We start from the raw sequence: 17274 nt of genomic DNA on the forward strand, positions 1-17274 counted from the left end.
GCCTCGGGGTGGGCTGCAGTGACAGAAGGAGAGCAGACAACCTCAGCAGGGCCTGAGGGCTGGAGCTTTGCAGGATGAGCATCACTTTTGTTCAGAGCCCACGAGGTCCACAGTTCTGCTTTGAGAGCAATGCCAGGCAGCCTCTTTTTTTTTTTTTTTTCTTTTTAGGCCCACACCTGCAGCATATGCAAGTTCCCAGGTTAGGGGCTAAATCGGAGCTGCAGCTGCCGGCCTTCACCACAGCCACAGCCATGCAGGATCCGAGCCACGTCTGTGACCTACACCACAGCTCATGGCAACACCGGATCCTTAACCTACTGAGCAAGGCCAGGGGTCAAACTCGCATCCTCATGGATAATAGTCAGGTTCCTAACCCACTGAGCCATAACAGGAACTCCTCAGGCAGCCTTTTCTGACAGCAGCCCTTGTGCATGAGGCTCTGGGTCCTGGTTTCCCATGGTGCACTGGCTACATGTGCCTGCATCTCAACAACCAGGCATGTTGGAAGAAATCGGCAAATTAGTTAATGTTACTATTCATTCCTGACATTTTAAAAGAGAAAGACGGTCTGAAAAAAGGACAGACAGAACTTCTTTGCAGAACAGATACTGACTCACAGACTTTGAAAAACTTATGGTCTGTGGAGGAGACAGTTTGGGGGGGTGGGGGGATGTGCTTGGGCTGTGGGATGGAAATCCTGTGAAATCAGATTGTTATGATCATTATACAACTACAGATGTGATAAATTCATTTGAGTAATAAAAAAAATTTTTTTAATTAAAAATAAATTTAAAAATTAAAAAAAAAAGAGGAAGACGGGGGAGGCAGAGCTGAAGGCGTGGGCCTCTGAGGCCAGCCTGCAGCCTGGATCATTTCACAGGGCATGAGGGCCTCTCCAGGGCTGCACCTTGCAAGGCCAGCCTTGGGGTGGGCTATACCTCCACCCCATGCCAGAGCTGCAGAATGGCTTAGCAAACACTGGTGTTTGATTGGGTGTTTTGTCATAGGCTTTGTCAGCCTCATCCCTTTGTGACCTTCCCTGGGTTTAAATTTTAAGTGTGGGGGTCTCAATAAAAGAATTGGTTCCTGGAGTTCCTGTGGTGGCTCAGACGGTTAAGAACCCAACTAGCATTCGTGAGGACACAGGTTTGATCCCTGGCCTCGCTCAGTGGGTTAAGGATCTAGCATTGCTGTGAGCTGTTGTGTAGGTTGCAGACATGGCTTGGATCCTGTGTGGCTGCAGCTACAGCTCTAAATCGACCCTTAACCCGGGAACTTCCATATGCTGCAGCCACAGGTGCAGCCCGAAGAAGAAGAAGAAGAAAAAAAAAAGAGTTCGTTCTAAGTAAGGATCTGTATCCATTAGGAATGCTTTGGGCTGCAGGAAACTAAACACCTAACTAGCTGGTCTTCAGTGATCAGCGTTTGCTCCCCAAACCAACATTTAGAGGTGGGTGGATCCAGGGTTGGCTCAGCACATCAGTCAAGGGTGGGTTCACTCTGTTTCTCTCCTCCACCATCTATAATGTGCTGACAGCTTTTTCCCCTCCGCCTCATGGCTCAGGATGGCTGCTGCAGTGCCAGTCATCACACCCTTACAGAGCTGTGTTCACAAAGTGAGAGGGGCATTGACCTTCCCAGAAGGCCCTTCTTCTTCTAAAATCAGGCTTCCCTTCATCTGATTGGCCAGATGCCCAACTGGCCACATGCCCAACTCTAAACCAAATCACTAGCAGAAGAGGATAGGATAGCAGTGCTTGGCTTAGCCCAATCACAGGCTGTCCCCTGGGCCTGGGGAGGGGCTGCCTTCCTTTAATGTGATGGTCCCCCCACCCCCAACAACATGTGGACTCCCAAAACTGAGGAAGAAGGGGCAAATATCTCTGTTGCCTCCTGATTCGAATTCAGGGCATTTCCACCCCCAAGCTTGCATGGAAGACTGCAGGCAAGAGAGTGAGTTTTTGAGAAGAGCGGGTTTATGGCTTTTATCCAAGTATCTTCCCTTTCCTTTTTGGTCCAAATATCCAGTGAATTGTCGGAGTTCCATTGCGGTTCAGTGGTAATGAATCTGACTGGTAGCCATGATGATGCAAGTTTGATCCCTGGCCTCATTCAGTGGGTTAAGGATCTGGCGTTGCCATGAGCTGTGGTGTAGGCCTCAGAAGAGGCTCGGGTCCCGAGTTGCTGTGGCTGGGGTGTCGGCCAGCTGCCATAGCTCCAATTCCATCCCTAGCCTGGGAAACTCCATATGCCTCGAGTGTGGCCCTAAAATGATAGATAGATAGATAGATAGATAGATAGATAGATAGATAGATAGATAGATAGAAAGAAAGAAGGATAGATAAATGAATGAATGAATAAATGGAGGCGCCACATCTGCCCTTTGCCCCTCACCCTCCTACCCGCCCCAGGCTGCATTTTTTGAGAAGCTCGTGTGGCACTCTGCTGTCCTCGATATTCAACTGGTTTTAATTGTGGTAGTTTGAAATGATGGGTCATCCTGGACCCAGGGTCAGGGGGCAAAAGGAGACCCCTCGGTGCATTTGGGGAAATACCCACTCCTCAGTCCCCCCCTCCCCAGTGCTGCACGGCCCTTCCCCCACCCAACTGCTCCCCACCCCCCTCCCTGTGCAGGCGGAGCAGATCCTGGCGGAGTTCCAGCTGCAGGAGGAGGACCTGAAAAAGGTGATGAGGCGGATGCAGAAGGAGATGGACCGAGGCCTGAGGCTGGAGACCCACGAAGAGGCCAGTGTGAAGATGCTGCCCACCTACGTACGCTCCACCCCAGAAGGCTCAGGTACCGGGGTCCAGGGCAGGGATGGGCCCCATGTGGGAACCAGCAGCTCCTCACCCTGAGGTAGCTGTCCTCAGGCCCCAGTGGGGAGAAGGCCCTCAGGCCCTTCCTAAGGGCTCTGACTGTCCGGTCCCCAGTATGCTGGGCTCCAGACCCTGGGTAGTTCCCAGCCTCTGCTCCACTGGCCCAGCCCTGGGTCTTTCAGACTCATCCTGGCTTCAGGAAAACTGGATTTTTGTCTTTTTTTTTTTTTTTTTTTTTTTTATATTTCACAATGAGAGGAGTTCCCGTCATGGTTCAGTGGTTAATGAACCCGACTGACATCTTTGAGGACACAGGTTCAATCCTTGGCCTCACTCAGTGGGTTAAGGATCTGGTGTTACCCTGAGCTATAACACCAGATTACAGGTTGCAGACACGGCTCAGATCCCAAGTGGCTTTGGCTCTGGTGTAGACCGGGGGCTATAGCTCCGATTCGACCCCTAGTCTGGGAACCTCCATATGCTGCGGGTACAGCCCTAGAAAGACACACACACACACAAATTTCACAATGAGAAACTGGTTTCTCATGGTCCTTAGGGGGACTCCCAGCCCCGTCTTGAGTCTGGGCCATTTCACTAGGTCTTCAAGTGGGCCCTGGGCTCAGGGTGACTTCAGTCCAAGGCAAGTGAGTCCCTCTGACTTCTCCAGTTCACCTCTGACCCTTTGCCCAGTTTACCCTGGGGTTCCCCCCACCCCATGTCCAGCTCTGCTGGTCTCCCAGTCTTGGGGGTCCTGCTGGGCAACACCCCTGAGACTGATGTGCTGCCCCCCCGTGACTTCAGAGGTTGGGGACTTCCTCTCCCTGGACCTGGGCGGCACCAACTTCAGGGTGATGCTGGTGAAGGTGGGGGAAGGCGAGGAGGGGCAGTGGAGCGTGAAGACCAAGCACCAGATGTACTCCATCCCCGAGGATGCCATGACCGGCACTGCTGAGATGGTGAGCAGCTCGGGCTGGGGGCTGGGAGGCTGGGAGCCGGGAGGCTGCACCGCCCAGGATCTCAGAGCTTGCTAGTCCTGGAGGGAGGGCCCACTCATCCATCGGGGCTGGGGGAGCGGTGGTCCCTGCTTCACGAGGAAGAGGCAACCGAGAGGCCTAGGTGGCCGGCCCCTGGCCTGGCTCCAGCAGGTCGCAGCCCTGCCCAGTTTCCCAGAAGAATCAGAAACGTGGCAAGGCAGCTGAGAGAACACGCTGGTCCAACAGGGACACAGCTGACCTCCTCCCCCGGTGGCACCCCTCCCCACCTCAGCATGGACGCCAGGGGGCATGACTGCAATTGTAGTATCTGCCCAGGCAGCGAGACCACCCTGACCCCTGGGAGGACTCAAGAAGGAGCACAGGAGTAGAATGAGCCCTGTGGGGAGTGGGGGGCCGGGGAGCTGGAGCCAGAGGGGCAGGGTTTCAAGCTAGGAGGCCTGTGGCAGCCTGGTCCTTGCCACACCCCCGCCTACTGAGGAACCGGGTAGGAATCAAGGCAGCAGGGATGGTGTGGGGGCCTCTCCGGGCCCTGGCACCCATCAGGAAGCTTAGTCAATCAGCAGAGTACTCAGCAATGCCCAGTTCTGGGGACAGGCCTGCATGAGCGGGATGGCCACTGGTTCTCCCAAGAGCCAGGGATGGGGCAGCCAGGACCCTAGGAGGCAGCAAAGAGGACTCTGGGAGCTGGAATCAGAAATCATCGCCATAGCCAAGGAAGCATCTCTGTCCAAAGCCTCAAGCTGGATGTCCCTGGGTCCAGCTGGGAAGGCCAGGCTGACAGGGCACAGCTGGGCTGGGAAGTCCTGGTGTGGCCCTGTCCCCAGGGCTGCCATCAGCAGGACTCTGGCATCTGGGGAGGTCAGGGCCCGAGCCCGGAGAAGCCAGTGGTGCTCCTAGGGGGACAGAGGGCAGGCCGGAGGCCATGCTTTCCTGAGGCCTGTGGCTCAGCAAGGGCACACGGCTCGCCCGTCACAGCTGACGGCCCCCTCGGCCCGCATCTTCCAGCTCTTTGACTACATCTCCGAGTGCATCTCCGACTTCCTGGACAAGCATCAGATGAAGCACAAAAAGCTGCCCTTGGGCTTCACCTTCTCCTTTCCCGTGAGGCACGAAGACATCGACAAGGTGGGGCCGGGGGTGGGGTGGGCGGGGAGGAGGGGAAGTGCTGGACGGACAGGCGCCCAGAGAAAGGTGCCCGTGAACTCTGCCCTGTGCTGCCTTCACATGCGGCCCCTCATGTTGGGGGAGCGCCTTGGATTCAAAGTGTGGCTCCATCACTTACCTTCTGAGAGTCTCTGGAAAATAACTGTAATATTAGTGGATCCTTCTTTGGCTTGAGCCTCCCCACAACCCTATGAGGTATGCGTGTTATTACTCCCATTATGGATTAGGAAACGGAGCTGCAGCGACTTGCTCACGGTGGGCAGTGCTGGGGCTCAAACCCAGGCAGCCCGACTGCAGCACTCCCAGGTCATGACTTAGCTGTACCGCCCGCGGTGGAGGCGGGCGTGTGCAGGGGCTGAGGCTTCATCCTGCCTCCCAGCTGGCAAGTTAGCCTGCCGGTTACACACACCTACACATGGGCACTTGTACATATGAATTGCACATATATATGCACACACAGAGTATACATGCAGACATGCCTACACATGAAAAGTACATGTATATACACATAAATTATACACTTGTAAGTTATATATGCATGCATGTACACACATGTAAACTGTACATATGTATACACTCTTGTCAATTGTATGCACACATAAACACATAAATTGTTCATGCATATTTTTATCCATATATAAATTATACATACCTATATACATACATAGGTTGGTTATATATCTGTATATATCTACACATATGGTAGTTATGCACACATAGAAGTGCCCACTGTGGCACAGTGGGTTAAGAATCTGACTGCAGGAGTTCCCGTTGTGGCTCAGTGGTTAATGAATCTGACTGGGAACCATGAGGTTGCAGGTTCGATCCCTGGCCTTGCTCAGTGGGTTAAGGATCCGGCGTTGCCCGTGAGCTCTGGTGTAGGTCGCAGACGCGGCTCGGATCTGGTGTTGCTGTGGCTCTGGCGTAGGCTGGCAGCTACAGCTCCGATTCTACCCCTAGCCTGGGAACCTTCATGTGCCACAGGAGCAGCCCTAGAAAAGGCAAAAAGACAAAAAAAAATCTGACTGCAGCAACTCTGGTCAGTTCAGAGGTTTGGGTTCAATCCTCAGCCCTGTGCAGTGGGTTAAAGGATCTGGCATTGCTGCAGCTGTGGGTGTAGGTCGCAGCTGTGGCTAGGATTCAGCCCCTGGCCCAGGGACTTCCGTATGCCATGGGTGCAGCCGTAAAATTTAAAGAAAAATCATCACACATACATACACATGCAAATTATAGGTATTAAGTGTATACACACATACACGTGTAAATTGTACATGCATATTGATACATACAAGCATATATGCACTGTCAATCATATATGCATATATACACATTCACAGGTCAGTTATACATCGCTACAGACACTGATTACACATATACATGTGTATTGTACATACACGCAGACGCACAATTATACACAACACACAAGACTTCCGGGTCAGAGAGGAAGCTGGGTCAGTGCTCCTTGCAGAAGCAGGAGTGACATCTCATATTGGTTCCCGAGCCCCAGTCCCCACAATGCACTGAGGGCCGGAAGTTGCCCTCGCATGCAGACTGCTCCCCTCTGGACCCTGCTCTCTCTGGGATGATGCCTCTGGGCTTACCCATGCAAACATTCTTTGTTTGTTTGTTTGTTTGTGCTTTTTAGGGCTGCATCCGTGGCATAGGGAAGTTCCCAGGCTAGGGGTCTAATCAGAGCTGCAGTTGCTGGCCTACACCACAGCCACAGCAACTCGGGATCCAAGCCACATCTGCGACCTACATCACAGGTCACGGCTACGCCAGATCCTTAACCCACTGAGCAAGGCCAGGGGTCAAACCCCGAGTCCTCATGGATACTAGTCGGGTTGGTTTCCGCTGTGCCACAACGGGAACTCCCATACAAGCATTCTTAAATTAGCTGAGACCCAGCCCTGCAGAAATATGAGATATTGGTAAGGAATTATTTCCAACACTTCTCAAAGGTATATGGCTGCCTTGAACCTCAGTTTCCTTGGCTTTAAAGTGGAGGCACATCCCTGTGGTTCCGGGCAGCTCCCCGTCCTTCACCCCTGCCCCCAGCATTCGGCAGCCACCAAAGCCCTCCTCCTCCCCCACCCCAGGGCATCCTTCTCAACTGGACCAAGGGCTTCAAGGCCTCGGGAGCAGAAGGGAACAACATCGTGGGGCTCCTGCGAGATGCCATCAAACGGAGAGGGGTGAGTGGCATTTGTGACTGTCCTGGGCACCCCCTTCCCCCCTTCTCCCCACCCGCCTTAGGCCAGGATCCCAGGGAGGGTCTTCCAGGTGTCCTCCTGGAAGGGGTCTCTGCCTCCTGCACCCCCTTGGACCAGCCCCGAGCCAGGCTGAGCCAAGACCCCCACCCCCACCCCATCACCACTGCCTCTCTGCCTCTTGGCAGGACTTTGAGATGGACGTGGTGGCAATGGTGAATGACACCGTGGCCACGATGATCTCCTGCTACTATGAAGACCGCCGATGTGAGGTTGGCATGATTGTGGGTAAGAATGTGCGCCCTGCCCTATCTGGGGGCCTCGGTCTTCACCAAAGGTGGGGGCTCTCCTGTCTACAGCAGGCTGCCTGCCTCTGCCTCAGGCCCTGAGGGCCAAAGTCCTGAGCAACTGATGATGGTCAGAGCAGGGCCTGTGTGCCAGGCACGGCCCCCCAGCGGTGCAGGAGCCCTGGGCAGTCTCCGGGAGCAGCAGGGGTGATCTGAATGCAGGTGCTGTTTATTGATAGCAAGCATTTCAGCACTCGCCAGTCTCTGCATCAGATGGTACAGCAGCCCATCAGCATTTCATTAACTCACCTTATCTGGTAAATCGACCGACCTGGACAGATCTGTCCAAGCGGAAGAGGATAAACCAGAGTGGCGTCACCCCTTCCTGGACAGTCTTGCTCCCCACCCCAGGGGAAGCCTCTGCCCTGCCCAGCGTGAAGGCGACTACCAAAAAATGAGGCAGCGCGGGGCCCAGTGGACCTTCCCACCAACCCCAGGCCCTTCCCAGAAGTTCCCGAGGCCTCACAATGAGTGTTTACTCAGGAGTGCTTCCTGGACACACAGGCGTGCGGGTATTTCCCTGGGCTCACTGGGCTTTGGTTACCTAGGAAGTCAGCCAGCCTTAAGTCTGCCGATGCTTCCTTGGCCCCTGTAGAGCCCGCCCCGAGGGGGTCTCTGTTTGTGTTCTTAGGACCCATCTCCCAAGGCACGAACGTGTCTTACGGGGCAGCCTGGTCTCCTTGGCCTCATGAGGGTCTCACCTTTCCTCCTTTCATGCTCACCTTTCAGATAGAAGGTTCCTTTAAGTCTACACCCGACAGGAGCTCCAGGGGCCCTGGCAGCACCCCCGGCTCCCTCCTCCAGGGCTTTGCGGCGCAGCTCCCCAGGACACCTGCACCGGAGCTCTGCGGCCGCTGGACTCAGGCTTGCCCCTCCTGGAGCAGAGATGGCAGAGGGGCGTGAGGTCACATCCGTCCCGAAACACTCTTGGTTACTCTGCTCCCTGCTTAAAACCATGTTTATGATAATCACCGAGGGCTAACATTTGAGAGAAACCACATCAAAGTCTGGATTTCTGTGGGCTTTTCTTTTCCCCCCACAAAAACTTGGAAGGCCCTGCATCGCTGGGCCCCGAGTCCAGCAGCTCCACTGGCCAGCACGTGAGTTGCTGTCCTTGATGGCTTGAGGGATATGCAGTCACGTTCAGATTGATCCTCTGCTGTCACATTTTGAAACCCTTAATTTATGAACAAAGGACCCCATACTTTCACTTTGTGGGAGACCCTGCAAATGACAAACTCCATAGCCAGGCGCGCCTTCAGTCACCCGGGTGCTGCTCCCCAGGGCCCACACTGTGCCCTGCTCACTTCTGGGTGCCCCTCGGAAACAGGGCCATGGACAGAAGAGCTCATGCTTGGAAAGTGCCAGAAAACAAGGGAGGTGCACAGTAAAGATAAAATCATAGCATCCCACTTCCACCTCTAACTGGCAAAGGACTTTGATGCATTTTCCTTCCCTGGCTCCTCCCAACTACTCAAGTAAGAGGAGGAGTAGGTGTTACCAACTTTCGGAAGAGGGACAGCCCAGAGAGGTGGCCTTAGCTACCTGAGGTCACACAGCAAACCCAGGTCTTCTAGCTCCTGGGTGAGCTGGTTTTCCTCTGCTGAGGGGATGCAGGGAGACTCCTCACACAGTAGTGGGGGGTGGGGGCTGGGAGGCTCAAGGAACCTGGGAAGACAGCCACACAGGGCTTCCCACAGGGGGATACACCCAGGAGAGGGGGCAGCCCAGGTCCTGCCATCCCGGACCCCATGGTGGGGCCTGACGCTGCCGCCCCTTCCCCCGCAGGCACGGGCTGCAACGCCTGCTACATGGAGGAGATGCAGAACGTGGAGCTGGTGGAAGGGGACGAGGGCCGCATGTGTGTCAACACCGAGTGGGGCGCCTTTGGGGACTCGGGAGAGCTGGACGAGTTCCTGCTGGAGTATGACCGCGTGGTGGACGAGAACTCCCTGAACCCCGGCCAGCAGCTGTAAGGACCTCCCCTCCCCCGCCCAGTGGCAGCAGATGGGGCCAGCCCGCTAGAAGATAATGGCCTTGTTTTTAAACAGCTCTGGGGAAAAGCAAACTGACAATCCCTTCGTAAGCGGGCTTGTCTCTTCCTTCAGCTCACACACATGTCGTGCCCTCCGTAAACCGGGAACAGTGAGAGATGAAAGGATCTATCCTCAAAAGAGTGTCCATGGGAGCTCCCGTTGTGGCACAGCAGAAACGAATCTGACTAGGAACCATGAGGTTGCGGGTTCGATCCCTGGCCTCACTCGGTGGGTTAAGGATCTGGCCATGCTGTGAGCTGTGGTGTAGGTTGCAGACGCGGCTTGGATCCAATGTTGCTATGGCTGTGGTATAGGCCAGCAGCTGTAGCTCCGCTTAGACCCCTAGCCAGTGAACCTCCATGTGCTGCAGGTGCAGCCCTAAAAAGACAAAAGACAAAGAAAAAAAAAAAAAAAAAGAGGGTCTATGGATAGATGAGCCAGGACCTACCCCCTTCAGACGGGTGACCCCTGGCACGGGAGGGCTCTGAGATGCCCCTAGCAATGTCAGTTGGGTTTAACCCAGAGTTTCCCAAAGTACAGATCTGAACATGTTCACAGAGTGAATGGTAGTATTTTGTAGAATGCTGGGGATTTGCAGACAGCTTGAGAACCAGCCTTCAGAGCTTGTCCTTTATCGGCTGCCTCCTGCACCCAGGCACACCTCCGTGGCTCTCATAAACCTCTACCAAGGAGTTCCCTTGTAGCTCAGCAGGTTAAGGACCTGGCGATGGCTGCCCCACGGGAACCAGGAGTTTTGCCAAAGGGGGGGGGGGGTGTCACAGCGCCCCGCCCATGATGGGTCAGGGGCCGGTCTCGGTCCGCTCTGGGGACCTCCCTGCGGGGGACGATCCGCTGCTCTCCGTCCAGGTACGAGAAGCTCATCGGTGGCAAGTACATGGGCGAGCTGGTGCGACTCGTGCTGCTGAAGCTCGTGGACGAGAACCTGCTTTTCCACGGGGAGGCCTCGGAGCAGCTGCGCACGCGCGGCGCCTTCGAGACGCGCTTCGTGTCGCAGGTGGAGAGGTGCGCGGGGCGCGGGGGTGAGTGGGCGGGGCACTGGCGGCGGCGCGCACCGGGCGGCTTCCCGGGCCGAGAGGCCTGGAGCGTGGGGGCGGGGCTCCAAGGGGGCGGGGCCTGGGCGGGGCTCAGGGGGCGGGGCCCGGGGTAGGGGCGAGGGCCGCCAGTGGGGCTCGCAGCGCGAAAGCGCCGGGGCCGGGACTGGCGTGAGGTCCCGCGGTGGGAGCGAGCTCAGGGGCCACTTGCGGAGCGCAGTGCCAGCGGCTGGGCTCGGGAGCGAGACTCCGGGGACAAGGTCCCAGGGTGGAGGCAGGGTCCTAGGGTGGGGCGCCGGGGGCGGAGGTGGCCTCCGGCCCCCAGGGGAGTCCGCTCACGGAGCCGTTGCGTCCGCCCTGCGGCCTCCCACCCTCAGTGGATCTCGTCTCATCCACACAACGGCCCCGAGGCGCAGCTGTGTCACCCACGTTAGGGCGGAGACCCTTGGCTTAGAGAAAGGGTTAACGACTAGGTCACCGCTGGTCCCTGGCGGAATCGGACCCTCTCCCTTCCGGACCCGGAGCCCCGAGAGAGATTTGGCTGGGAGACGTGGTCAAGGGGCGGGGGAAGAGGCCGCCGCTGTGGGGGGTCGAGCTGGCGGGGGACCGAGCGACCCTCCCTCCAGCAGTGTCCTCCCGCCCCCGCCCCACAGCGACTCGGGCGACCGCAAGCAGATCTACAACATCCTGAGCACGCTGGGGCTGAGGCCCTCGGCCACCGACTGCGACATCGTGCGCCGCGCCTGCGAGAGCGTGTCCACGCGTGCCGCGCACATGTGCGCCGCGGGGCTGGCAGGCGTCATCAACCGCATGCGCGAGAGCCGCAGCGAGGACGTGATGCGCATCACCGTGGGCGTGGACGGCTCCGTGTACAAGCTGCACCCCAGGTGAGCCCGCGCTGCCGTCTGCCCCTCCCTGCCGGGTCCAGCCTCCCCGTTTTAAGTTCGCGACCTAAGGGCAGAGCCCCGGCTTCAGTCTCCGCCGAATCACGGGAAGGTTCCCTTTTGCTTCGCCCCTGCCCTGCATTCAGCGCCGTAAGGGCAGCCTTGCTTCCCCCTTGCTCAGCTTCAAGGAGCGGTTCCACGCCAGCGTGCGCAGGCTGACGCCCAGCTGCGAAATCACCTTCATCGAGTCGGAGGAGGGCAGCGGCCGGGGCGCGGCCTTGATCTCCGCGGTGGCGTCTAAGAAGGCCTGCATGCTGGGCCAGTGAAAATAGAGGCTGCAAGGCAACGAGGAGGCTGTGGCCAGCCGCTGGACCTGGGCTCCAGGGGACACGCTCCTGACCGGTCCTCCCAACTGGGCTCAGTCAAGAGGTTTCTCCTTGTAAGGACCCTGGACTCTTCCTATCCCCACTGTCACCCCAGAAGATGGGGAAGACCTCTTCCAGGAATGCGGAGAGCCCCCGGCTGGCCTCTTCTCTCGGAGTCAGTTGGCAGGACAGCCCTAGGGCCCTGACTGGTTTGGGGGCTGAGATGAGCAGGTACGGAGCCCCCAAAGTACCTTGCCTTTCTTGCTGGAATTAAGGACCCAGAAGGAAGTTAACTCAGGATTTTGTTGCATTTCTGCACTGCTTGCCTCTTGGAGCTTTCAGCCTAGCTCAGCCACCCTTAGGCCCTGGCTCTGGGAAGGGGGTGCCCTCTAGACCCTGCTATGGCCTGGCTTCCCTGGGAACTCAGCCCACATGAGGAGGAAACCCTTGTGAGGAAGCCCTGGGCTCCACAGGGGGCCTGGAGGAGCTGCTGATCACCTAGGCCTGGGAAGTGGGAGGACAGAGCCGCGACCTGTGCTGAAGCTGCAGCAACACTGGGCCATGGGAGGATGGAGCAGGTACCGTAGGGCCTGGAGATGGCAGCCTTTTCCCTCCCACACTGCTATTCCTGAGTGGTTCATGGTTCTGGAGTGGACCCTCCCGGGAAGTATAAGAGACAGAGCCCCCAAAGTCCCTGCCCAGAGGGTCTCAGGAAGAGGAGTCATCCCTCCACCCACAGACAGGCCTGGGAGCACCTCCAGAATGGAGTCCTCAGCTCCCGTGGCGCTGGCTGGGAAGGAAACCCGGGCAGCATTCAGCATACCCCCGCGGGACAACCCAGGCCTCTTTCTTCTCACCAGACCTCCATGGACCACACCAACCTCTCCATGTCTGGGATCGGGTGGGGTTTTTTAATTAAAAGTTTTAAAAGTTTAGAACATCTTGTCCATCATTCTTTGACCTCTGTGTATAAGGACGCGTGCATACAGACACTCTGCAGGCCCAGGCGTGCCTTGGAATTTGCCGTCCTCTCCAGTGAGCTATGCCAAGTGCAAAGAGGGACAGACCAGGCTGTTGAAACAGGAACAGGGTGGCATGGGAGCTGTGGTCAAAGGTCCTGGGCTGGCCCAGCCTCCTGCCCACCAGCCCGTGGGATGTGAGTGTGGTTCCACCCTGCTCTAATGGCTTTAGCAGCTCTGGGGTCTCCGAGAGCTCCAAGGGACCGTGCAGGAGGGAGTGGGGCTGTTCTGGGAAGGGGGACACAGCTGGTCTCTCGGGACTGGTCCTGCTGCAGGGGGTCCCTCGGAGCAGCTTGGGTTGTGACAGTGACTGGGAGGGGCCGGGATTACAGAAAGTCATGTGAAGTTCCCGCTGTGGTGCAGTGGGTTAAGAATCTGACTGCAGCAGCTCAGGTCGCTGTGGAGGCATGGGTTTCATCCCCAGCCTGGCACAGTGGGTTAAAAGATCTGGAATTGCCGCCGCTTCAGCATAAATCATAGCTGCAGGTCAGATCTAATCCCTGGCCCAGGAACTTCCAAATGCTGCGGATGTGGCCATTAAAAAAAAAAAAAAAAAAGAAGTCACATGATTTCTAAGGGCCTTCCTGATGCTCCTGAATGAAATGCCTATTTTGAGCGGGCCAGCCCAGGGTCTAAGACCACCTTACACAAAACCCCAGTCGCGTATGAACACATATTTGCAAGATTTTAAGGTACACTCACTTTTCAGTGAGAGAAACCACCCAGCAAACCTGGAATGACCGCGTCGTTTTATTTAGAACTTCAGCCAAAGTTGTGATTTTGAATCACTTCCGTTGTTTTCCGGTTTGCCTCATGTGGAAACACTTGCCATCTTTTTAGTTCTCTCGAGTCTAAATTACACATCTGAAGTTTGTGCAAGCGTCTGATGACTTCATTAGCAGTACGCGTTTTCCAGCACTCACAGTGCTGCAGCTCATTTCGCCATCAGTTATGTCCCGGCCAGCCTGAAGGTTACGGTTCAGGGCATTGTGTTGATTTTTTAAAATTCTCTGTGGAGATGGGGTATATAGCTGATGAATTTTATTTCAGGAGAGTAAAAAAGGCATTGTGAAATACTTACCTATTATACAAAAGGGACATTAGGACTGACTGATGAGAGCTCTGCTGGCCTTCGCCTTCCTTACCCCCAGGGCCAGAGGGGCAGCAGTGGGCCCTCTCCTAGTCTGGGCTCGGGAGGCAGCCAGTGGCCCGCTCCTTCTGCTCTGGATGGCCCCCAGCCTCCCAGCCCTTCTCTGCCCTGGGCTGGTAAGGAGCTGCCAGCTGCTGCCCCGGCACAGCGGATGGAGCCGGGCACCACGCTCTGTGGGTGAGTCCCCCAAGAAGGGCTCATAACCCACTTTCATGGGGTCCGAAGGGATGTTTGGGGTCCAGGCAGCGCTCCGTGCTCCGAAAGCATCACACGGAAGTTCTGTTTGGGGTCTCAGCCAGCTCAGGGTGGCTGCCCCTTGGTCAGAGGGGCCAGCAGCCAGGGCCAAGCGTCTTGAGCCGAACCTCTGGGAGTCCCTGGGGGGTGGGGGTCTCAGGTCAGAAAGCATCCTCAGAACCACCCACTGCCCTACCCTGGGCCAGCCCTCCCCCGCTGTCCTCTTGGCCTGGGCAGGTGCTGGACTGAAATCACAGGGAGGACAGTCCGATGGGGGTCACGGGGGACCCCTCATTCAGCACCCGAGTTGTGAGAGTTGTGAGCCTTCTCTCTCTCAGGAGGCACTGCATCCAGTGCTGCTGGGATGGGTGGACACCCGGATGTCACACGTCGAGGCCTGAAAGTCGCCAGGAACGTGGCTGGAATCTGCTCGGGGGCCCTGTCCTCCCCCAGCCCAAGCCGAGGCTGCCAAGTTTGGGCCTGTCCTCTCCTCCTGTCCTTATTTGGTGCTTCAGGTGATAAGGCTGAGACATAAAGGGGGCTGTGGGCCCCTTGCAGCAACCCGGCTGCTGCAGAGAGAAGATGGTGAGTGCCAGGTGGTGGGGGGGGGTCTCAAGGCCAGTGGCCTCCCAGGTGCTGTCCTGGCGGCTGGGGGTGCAGTGTGCCAGGGGCTCCTGTGCCTGTGGTGGGCCCAGAGAGGTGGTCTCTAGGGACAGCAAGAGGACCTTGACCCCGGCTCTCCTGGGAACACTCTGGGGATCTATCTCCCTGGCAGGGAGTCTTTGGGGAGCTGGGAGAAAACCCCTCCCCATCCACGGTATTGCAGGCCAGCAGAAAGGCAGGGACCCGGAGCAAGGCCGCGGCCACCAAGCAGGCCCAGCGAGGCTCTTCCAATGTCTTTTCCATGTTCGAGCAAGCCCAGATCCAAGAGTTCAAGGAAGTGAGTCCCCCCACCCCCCCCAACAGCCTGGGACCCATCCTGAGCCACCTGCCCCACCTACCCCCTGTCCTCTGTGGGTCAGTGGTCCTGGCCCCTGTCCTTGCTCTGCTCACCATGCGGGTCTCCCCCACCTCTCACCTCCCCTGGGGTGGGGGCTGCTCCCACCTGGAGACTGAGGCTCCCACCTGGAGACTGAGGCCCCCACCTCACAGGCCTTCAGCTGCATCGACCAGAACCGTGATGGCATCATCTGCAAGTCAGACCTTCGAGAGACCTACTCCCAGCTGGGTAAGTGCACCCCTCTCCCACCTGCCCTGCGCGGCTCAGGCCAGGTCCCAGTGCTGCAGGGCTGTTGCGGGGAGCCTGATGAGAGGGCCAGCCTCCTGTCGATCGCTGGCCCTGCCCTGCCCCTGCCCGTCCTCCCCTTCCTGCTGACAGCTCCCTCTTCCTCTCACACCCCTCCCCCATCACACCTTCCTCCCCCCTCCCCCACCCAGAGCTGCCTCTCACCTGCTCCCAGTCTGGGGAGGGTCAGGGGAGTGGGAAGGAGGGTGGGAGGGGACGGAGGCTGGCCCTACTCAGGGACACTCAAGCTGCCTGTGTCCATCTCCCGCCCCACCCGCACCCCCAGGGAAGGTGAATGTTCCAGAAGAAGAGCTGGATGCCATGCTGCAGGAAGGGAAGGGGCCCATCAACTTCACCGTCTTCCTCACGTTGTTCGGGGAGAAGCTCAACGGTGAGCCTGGGGCAGGTCTGGCCCCCCTGGCTGGGCAGCGAGCTCAAAGCCCACCTGGACCCCGCCTGGACCTGTCCTGACTTCCACCCAGACCCCATCCAGACCCCACCTGGCCCTTGCTGCCCCAGAGGGGGTGGGGCCCACCCCTGCATTCCAGACCCCTGGGCACTGGTCACCCTAAGTCTCGAGGTTGGGAAATATACCTTCAGCCTCCACTCCCAAGTCCCCAGCCCCGGTCTCCCAGCCAGGCCGGCCCATCTCCAAAGGAGAGCCAAGCCTGGCCTCCCTGAGCTCTGGACACGTCCCGCCTCTCTGGGAGGTGCAGAGACCCCTCCTCCTGGGCTTCTCCTGGGTGGGGCCTGGACACTGGCGGTGTGGATGCTCACTGGCTCCCTCGGCCCCCCAGGGACAGACCCCGAAGAAGCCATCCTGAGCGCCTTCCGCCTGTTTGACCCCAGCGGCAAGGGCGTGGTGAACAAGGACCAGTGAGTAGAGCAAGGGGGGAAGGGGCACCATTCCGGAAGCAGGAAGGGCAGTGGGTCCCCTTGTGAGGGTGGGCCTTCTGTGCTTTTGTGGGGGGGCCTCTTGGGTCATGGGAGCCTTCAGTCTCCCTCCCCATGCAGCCACCCCCCACGATCCCCCCACTGCTCCTCACTGCCCCCCAGGTTCAAGCAGCTTCTCCTGACCCAGGCAGACAAGTTCTCTCCGGCCGAGGTGAGGATTCCGGGCTCCTTCATCACCGCTTTGTGCCCCCTCGCAGGGCCCTCACCCCTCAGGGCCCCGGAGAGGCCTCAGTGATGCGCTGCCCTCGTGGGCACAGAGCCCAGCTTTCGTGGGGAAGTGCCATCTCTGCTGGGATCTGGGGGTGAAGGTGGTCAGACAGAAGGGGAGGGGGTGTGCGGGGCGGGCGAGCCAGGGGTGCAGAGGCCCCCGGGGGAGATCGCAGTGCACCGCAGCATCTGGAAGGGGTTGTACATGTTGGGAGGGCGGCCGCCAGGCCAGGGTGGGGGGGCTCTGTGACCCATGGCCCCCTTCAACCTGCACGCAGCCCTGGGCTGAAAAAGCCTGCGGGCTGGGTGAAGGGCCACGGGGCAGCCACGGGCCCCCAGGCCTCGCTGGCCGGGCCGCCTCTGACCGACGCCTCCGCAGGTGGAGCAGATGTTCGCCCTGACGCCCATGGACCTGGCCGGGAACATTGACTACAAGTCCCTGTGCTACATTATCACCCACGGGGACGAGAAAGAGGAGTGAGCACGGCTGCCGGCCCCTGGGACTCAGGGCTGGGCCCACGGGGACCCCTCAATAAACACTGTCTCCGAATTGAA

General features: G+C 58.0%; 2 protein-coding genes across 3 annotated transcripts in view; both read left to right on the plus strand.

Moving 5' to 3' along the window:
- Positions 1-12805, plus strand: part of GCK (glucokinase) — a 49281-nt gene extending 36476 nt beyond the window's left edge. For both annotated transcript variants that reach the window (XM_047763347.1, XM_047763348.1), the window contains exons 3-11: positions 2635-2797; positions 3619-3773; positions 4818-4937; positions 7076-7171; positions 7375-7474; positions 9322-9505; positions 10437-10592; positions 11275-11508; positions 11687-12805. In XM_047763347.1, coding sequence (XP_047619303.1) covers positions 2635-2797; positions 3619-3773; positions 4818-4937; positions 7076-7171; positions 7375-7474; positions 9322-9505; positions 10437-10592; positions 11275-11508; positions 11687-11831 — 1353 coding nt within the window. In that variant the 3' untranslated portion in view covers positions 11832-12805. The remainder of the gene's footprint in view (positions 1-2634; positions 2798-3618; positions 3774-4817; positions 4938-7075; positions 7172-7374; positions 7475-9321; positions 9506-10436; positions 10593-11274; positions 11509-11686) is intronic.
- A 1975-nt stretch (positions 12806-14780) lies between these two features.
- Positions 14781-17274, plus strand: MYL7 (myosin light chain 7). The gene is made up of 7 exons (XM_047763350.1): positions 14781-14858; positions 15100-15213; positions 15426-15501; positions 15845-15949; positions 16356-16434; positions 16615-16663; positions 17099-17274. The coding sequence occupies exons 1-7, from the start codon at positions 14856-14858 to the stop codon at positions 17198-17200; spliced, it is 528 nt and encodes a 175-aa protein (XP_047619306.1). The 5' UTR covers positions 14781-14855; the 3' UTR covers positions 17201-17274.

The sequence above is a fragment of the Phacochoerus africanus genome, chromosome 16 (genome assembly GCF_016906955.1).
Source record: "Phacochoerus africanus isolate WHEZ1 chromosome 16, ROS_Pafr_v1, whole genome shotgun sequence".
Classification (NCBI taxonomy): domain Eukaryota; kingdom Metazoa; phylum Chordata; class Mammalia; order Artiodactyla; family Suidae; genus Phacochoerus; species Phacochoerus africanus.

Coding starts and splice junctions, on each gene's coding strand:
- MYL7 (XM_047763350.1), top strand. Junction 15,950..16,355: donor GTTCGGGGAGAAGCTCAACG/GTGAGCCTGGGG, acceptor TCGGCCCCCCAG/GGACAGACCCCGAAGAAGCC. Junction 16,664..17,098: donor ACAAGTTCTCTCCGGCCGAG/GTGAGGATTCCG, acceptor ACGCCTCCGCAG/GTGGAGCAGATGTTCGCCCT.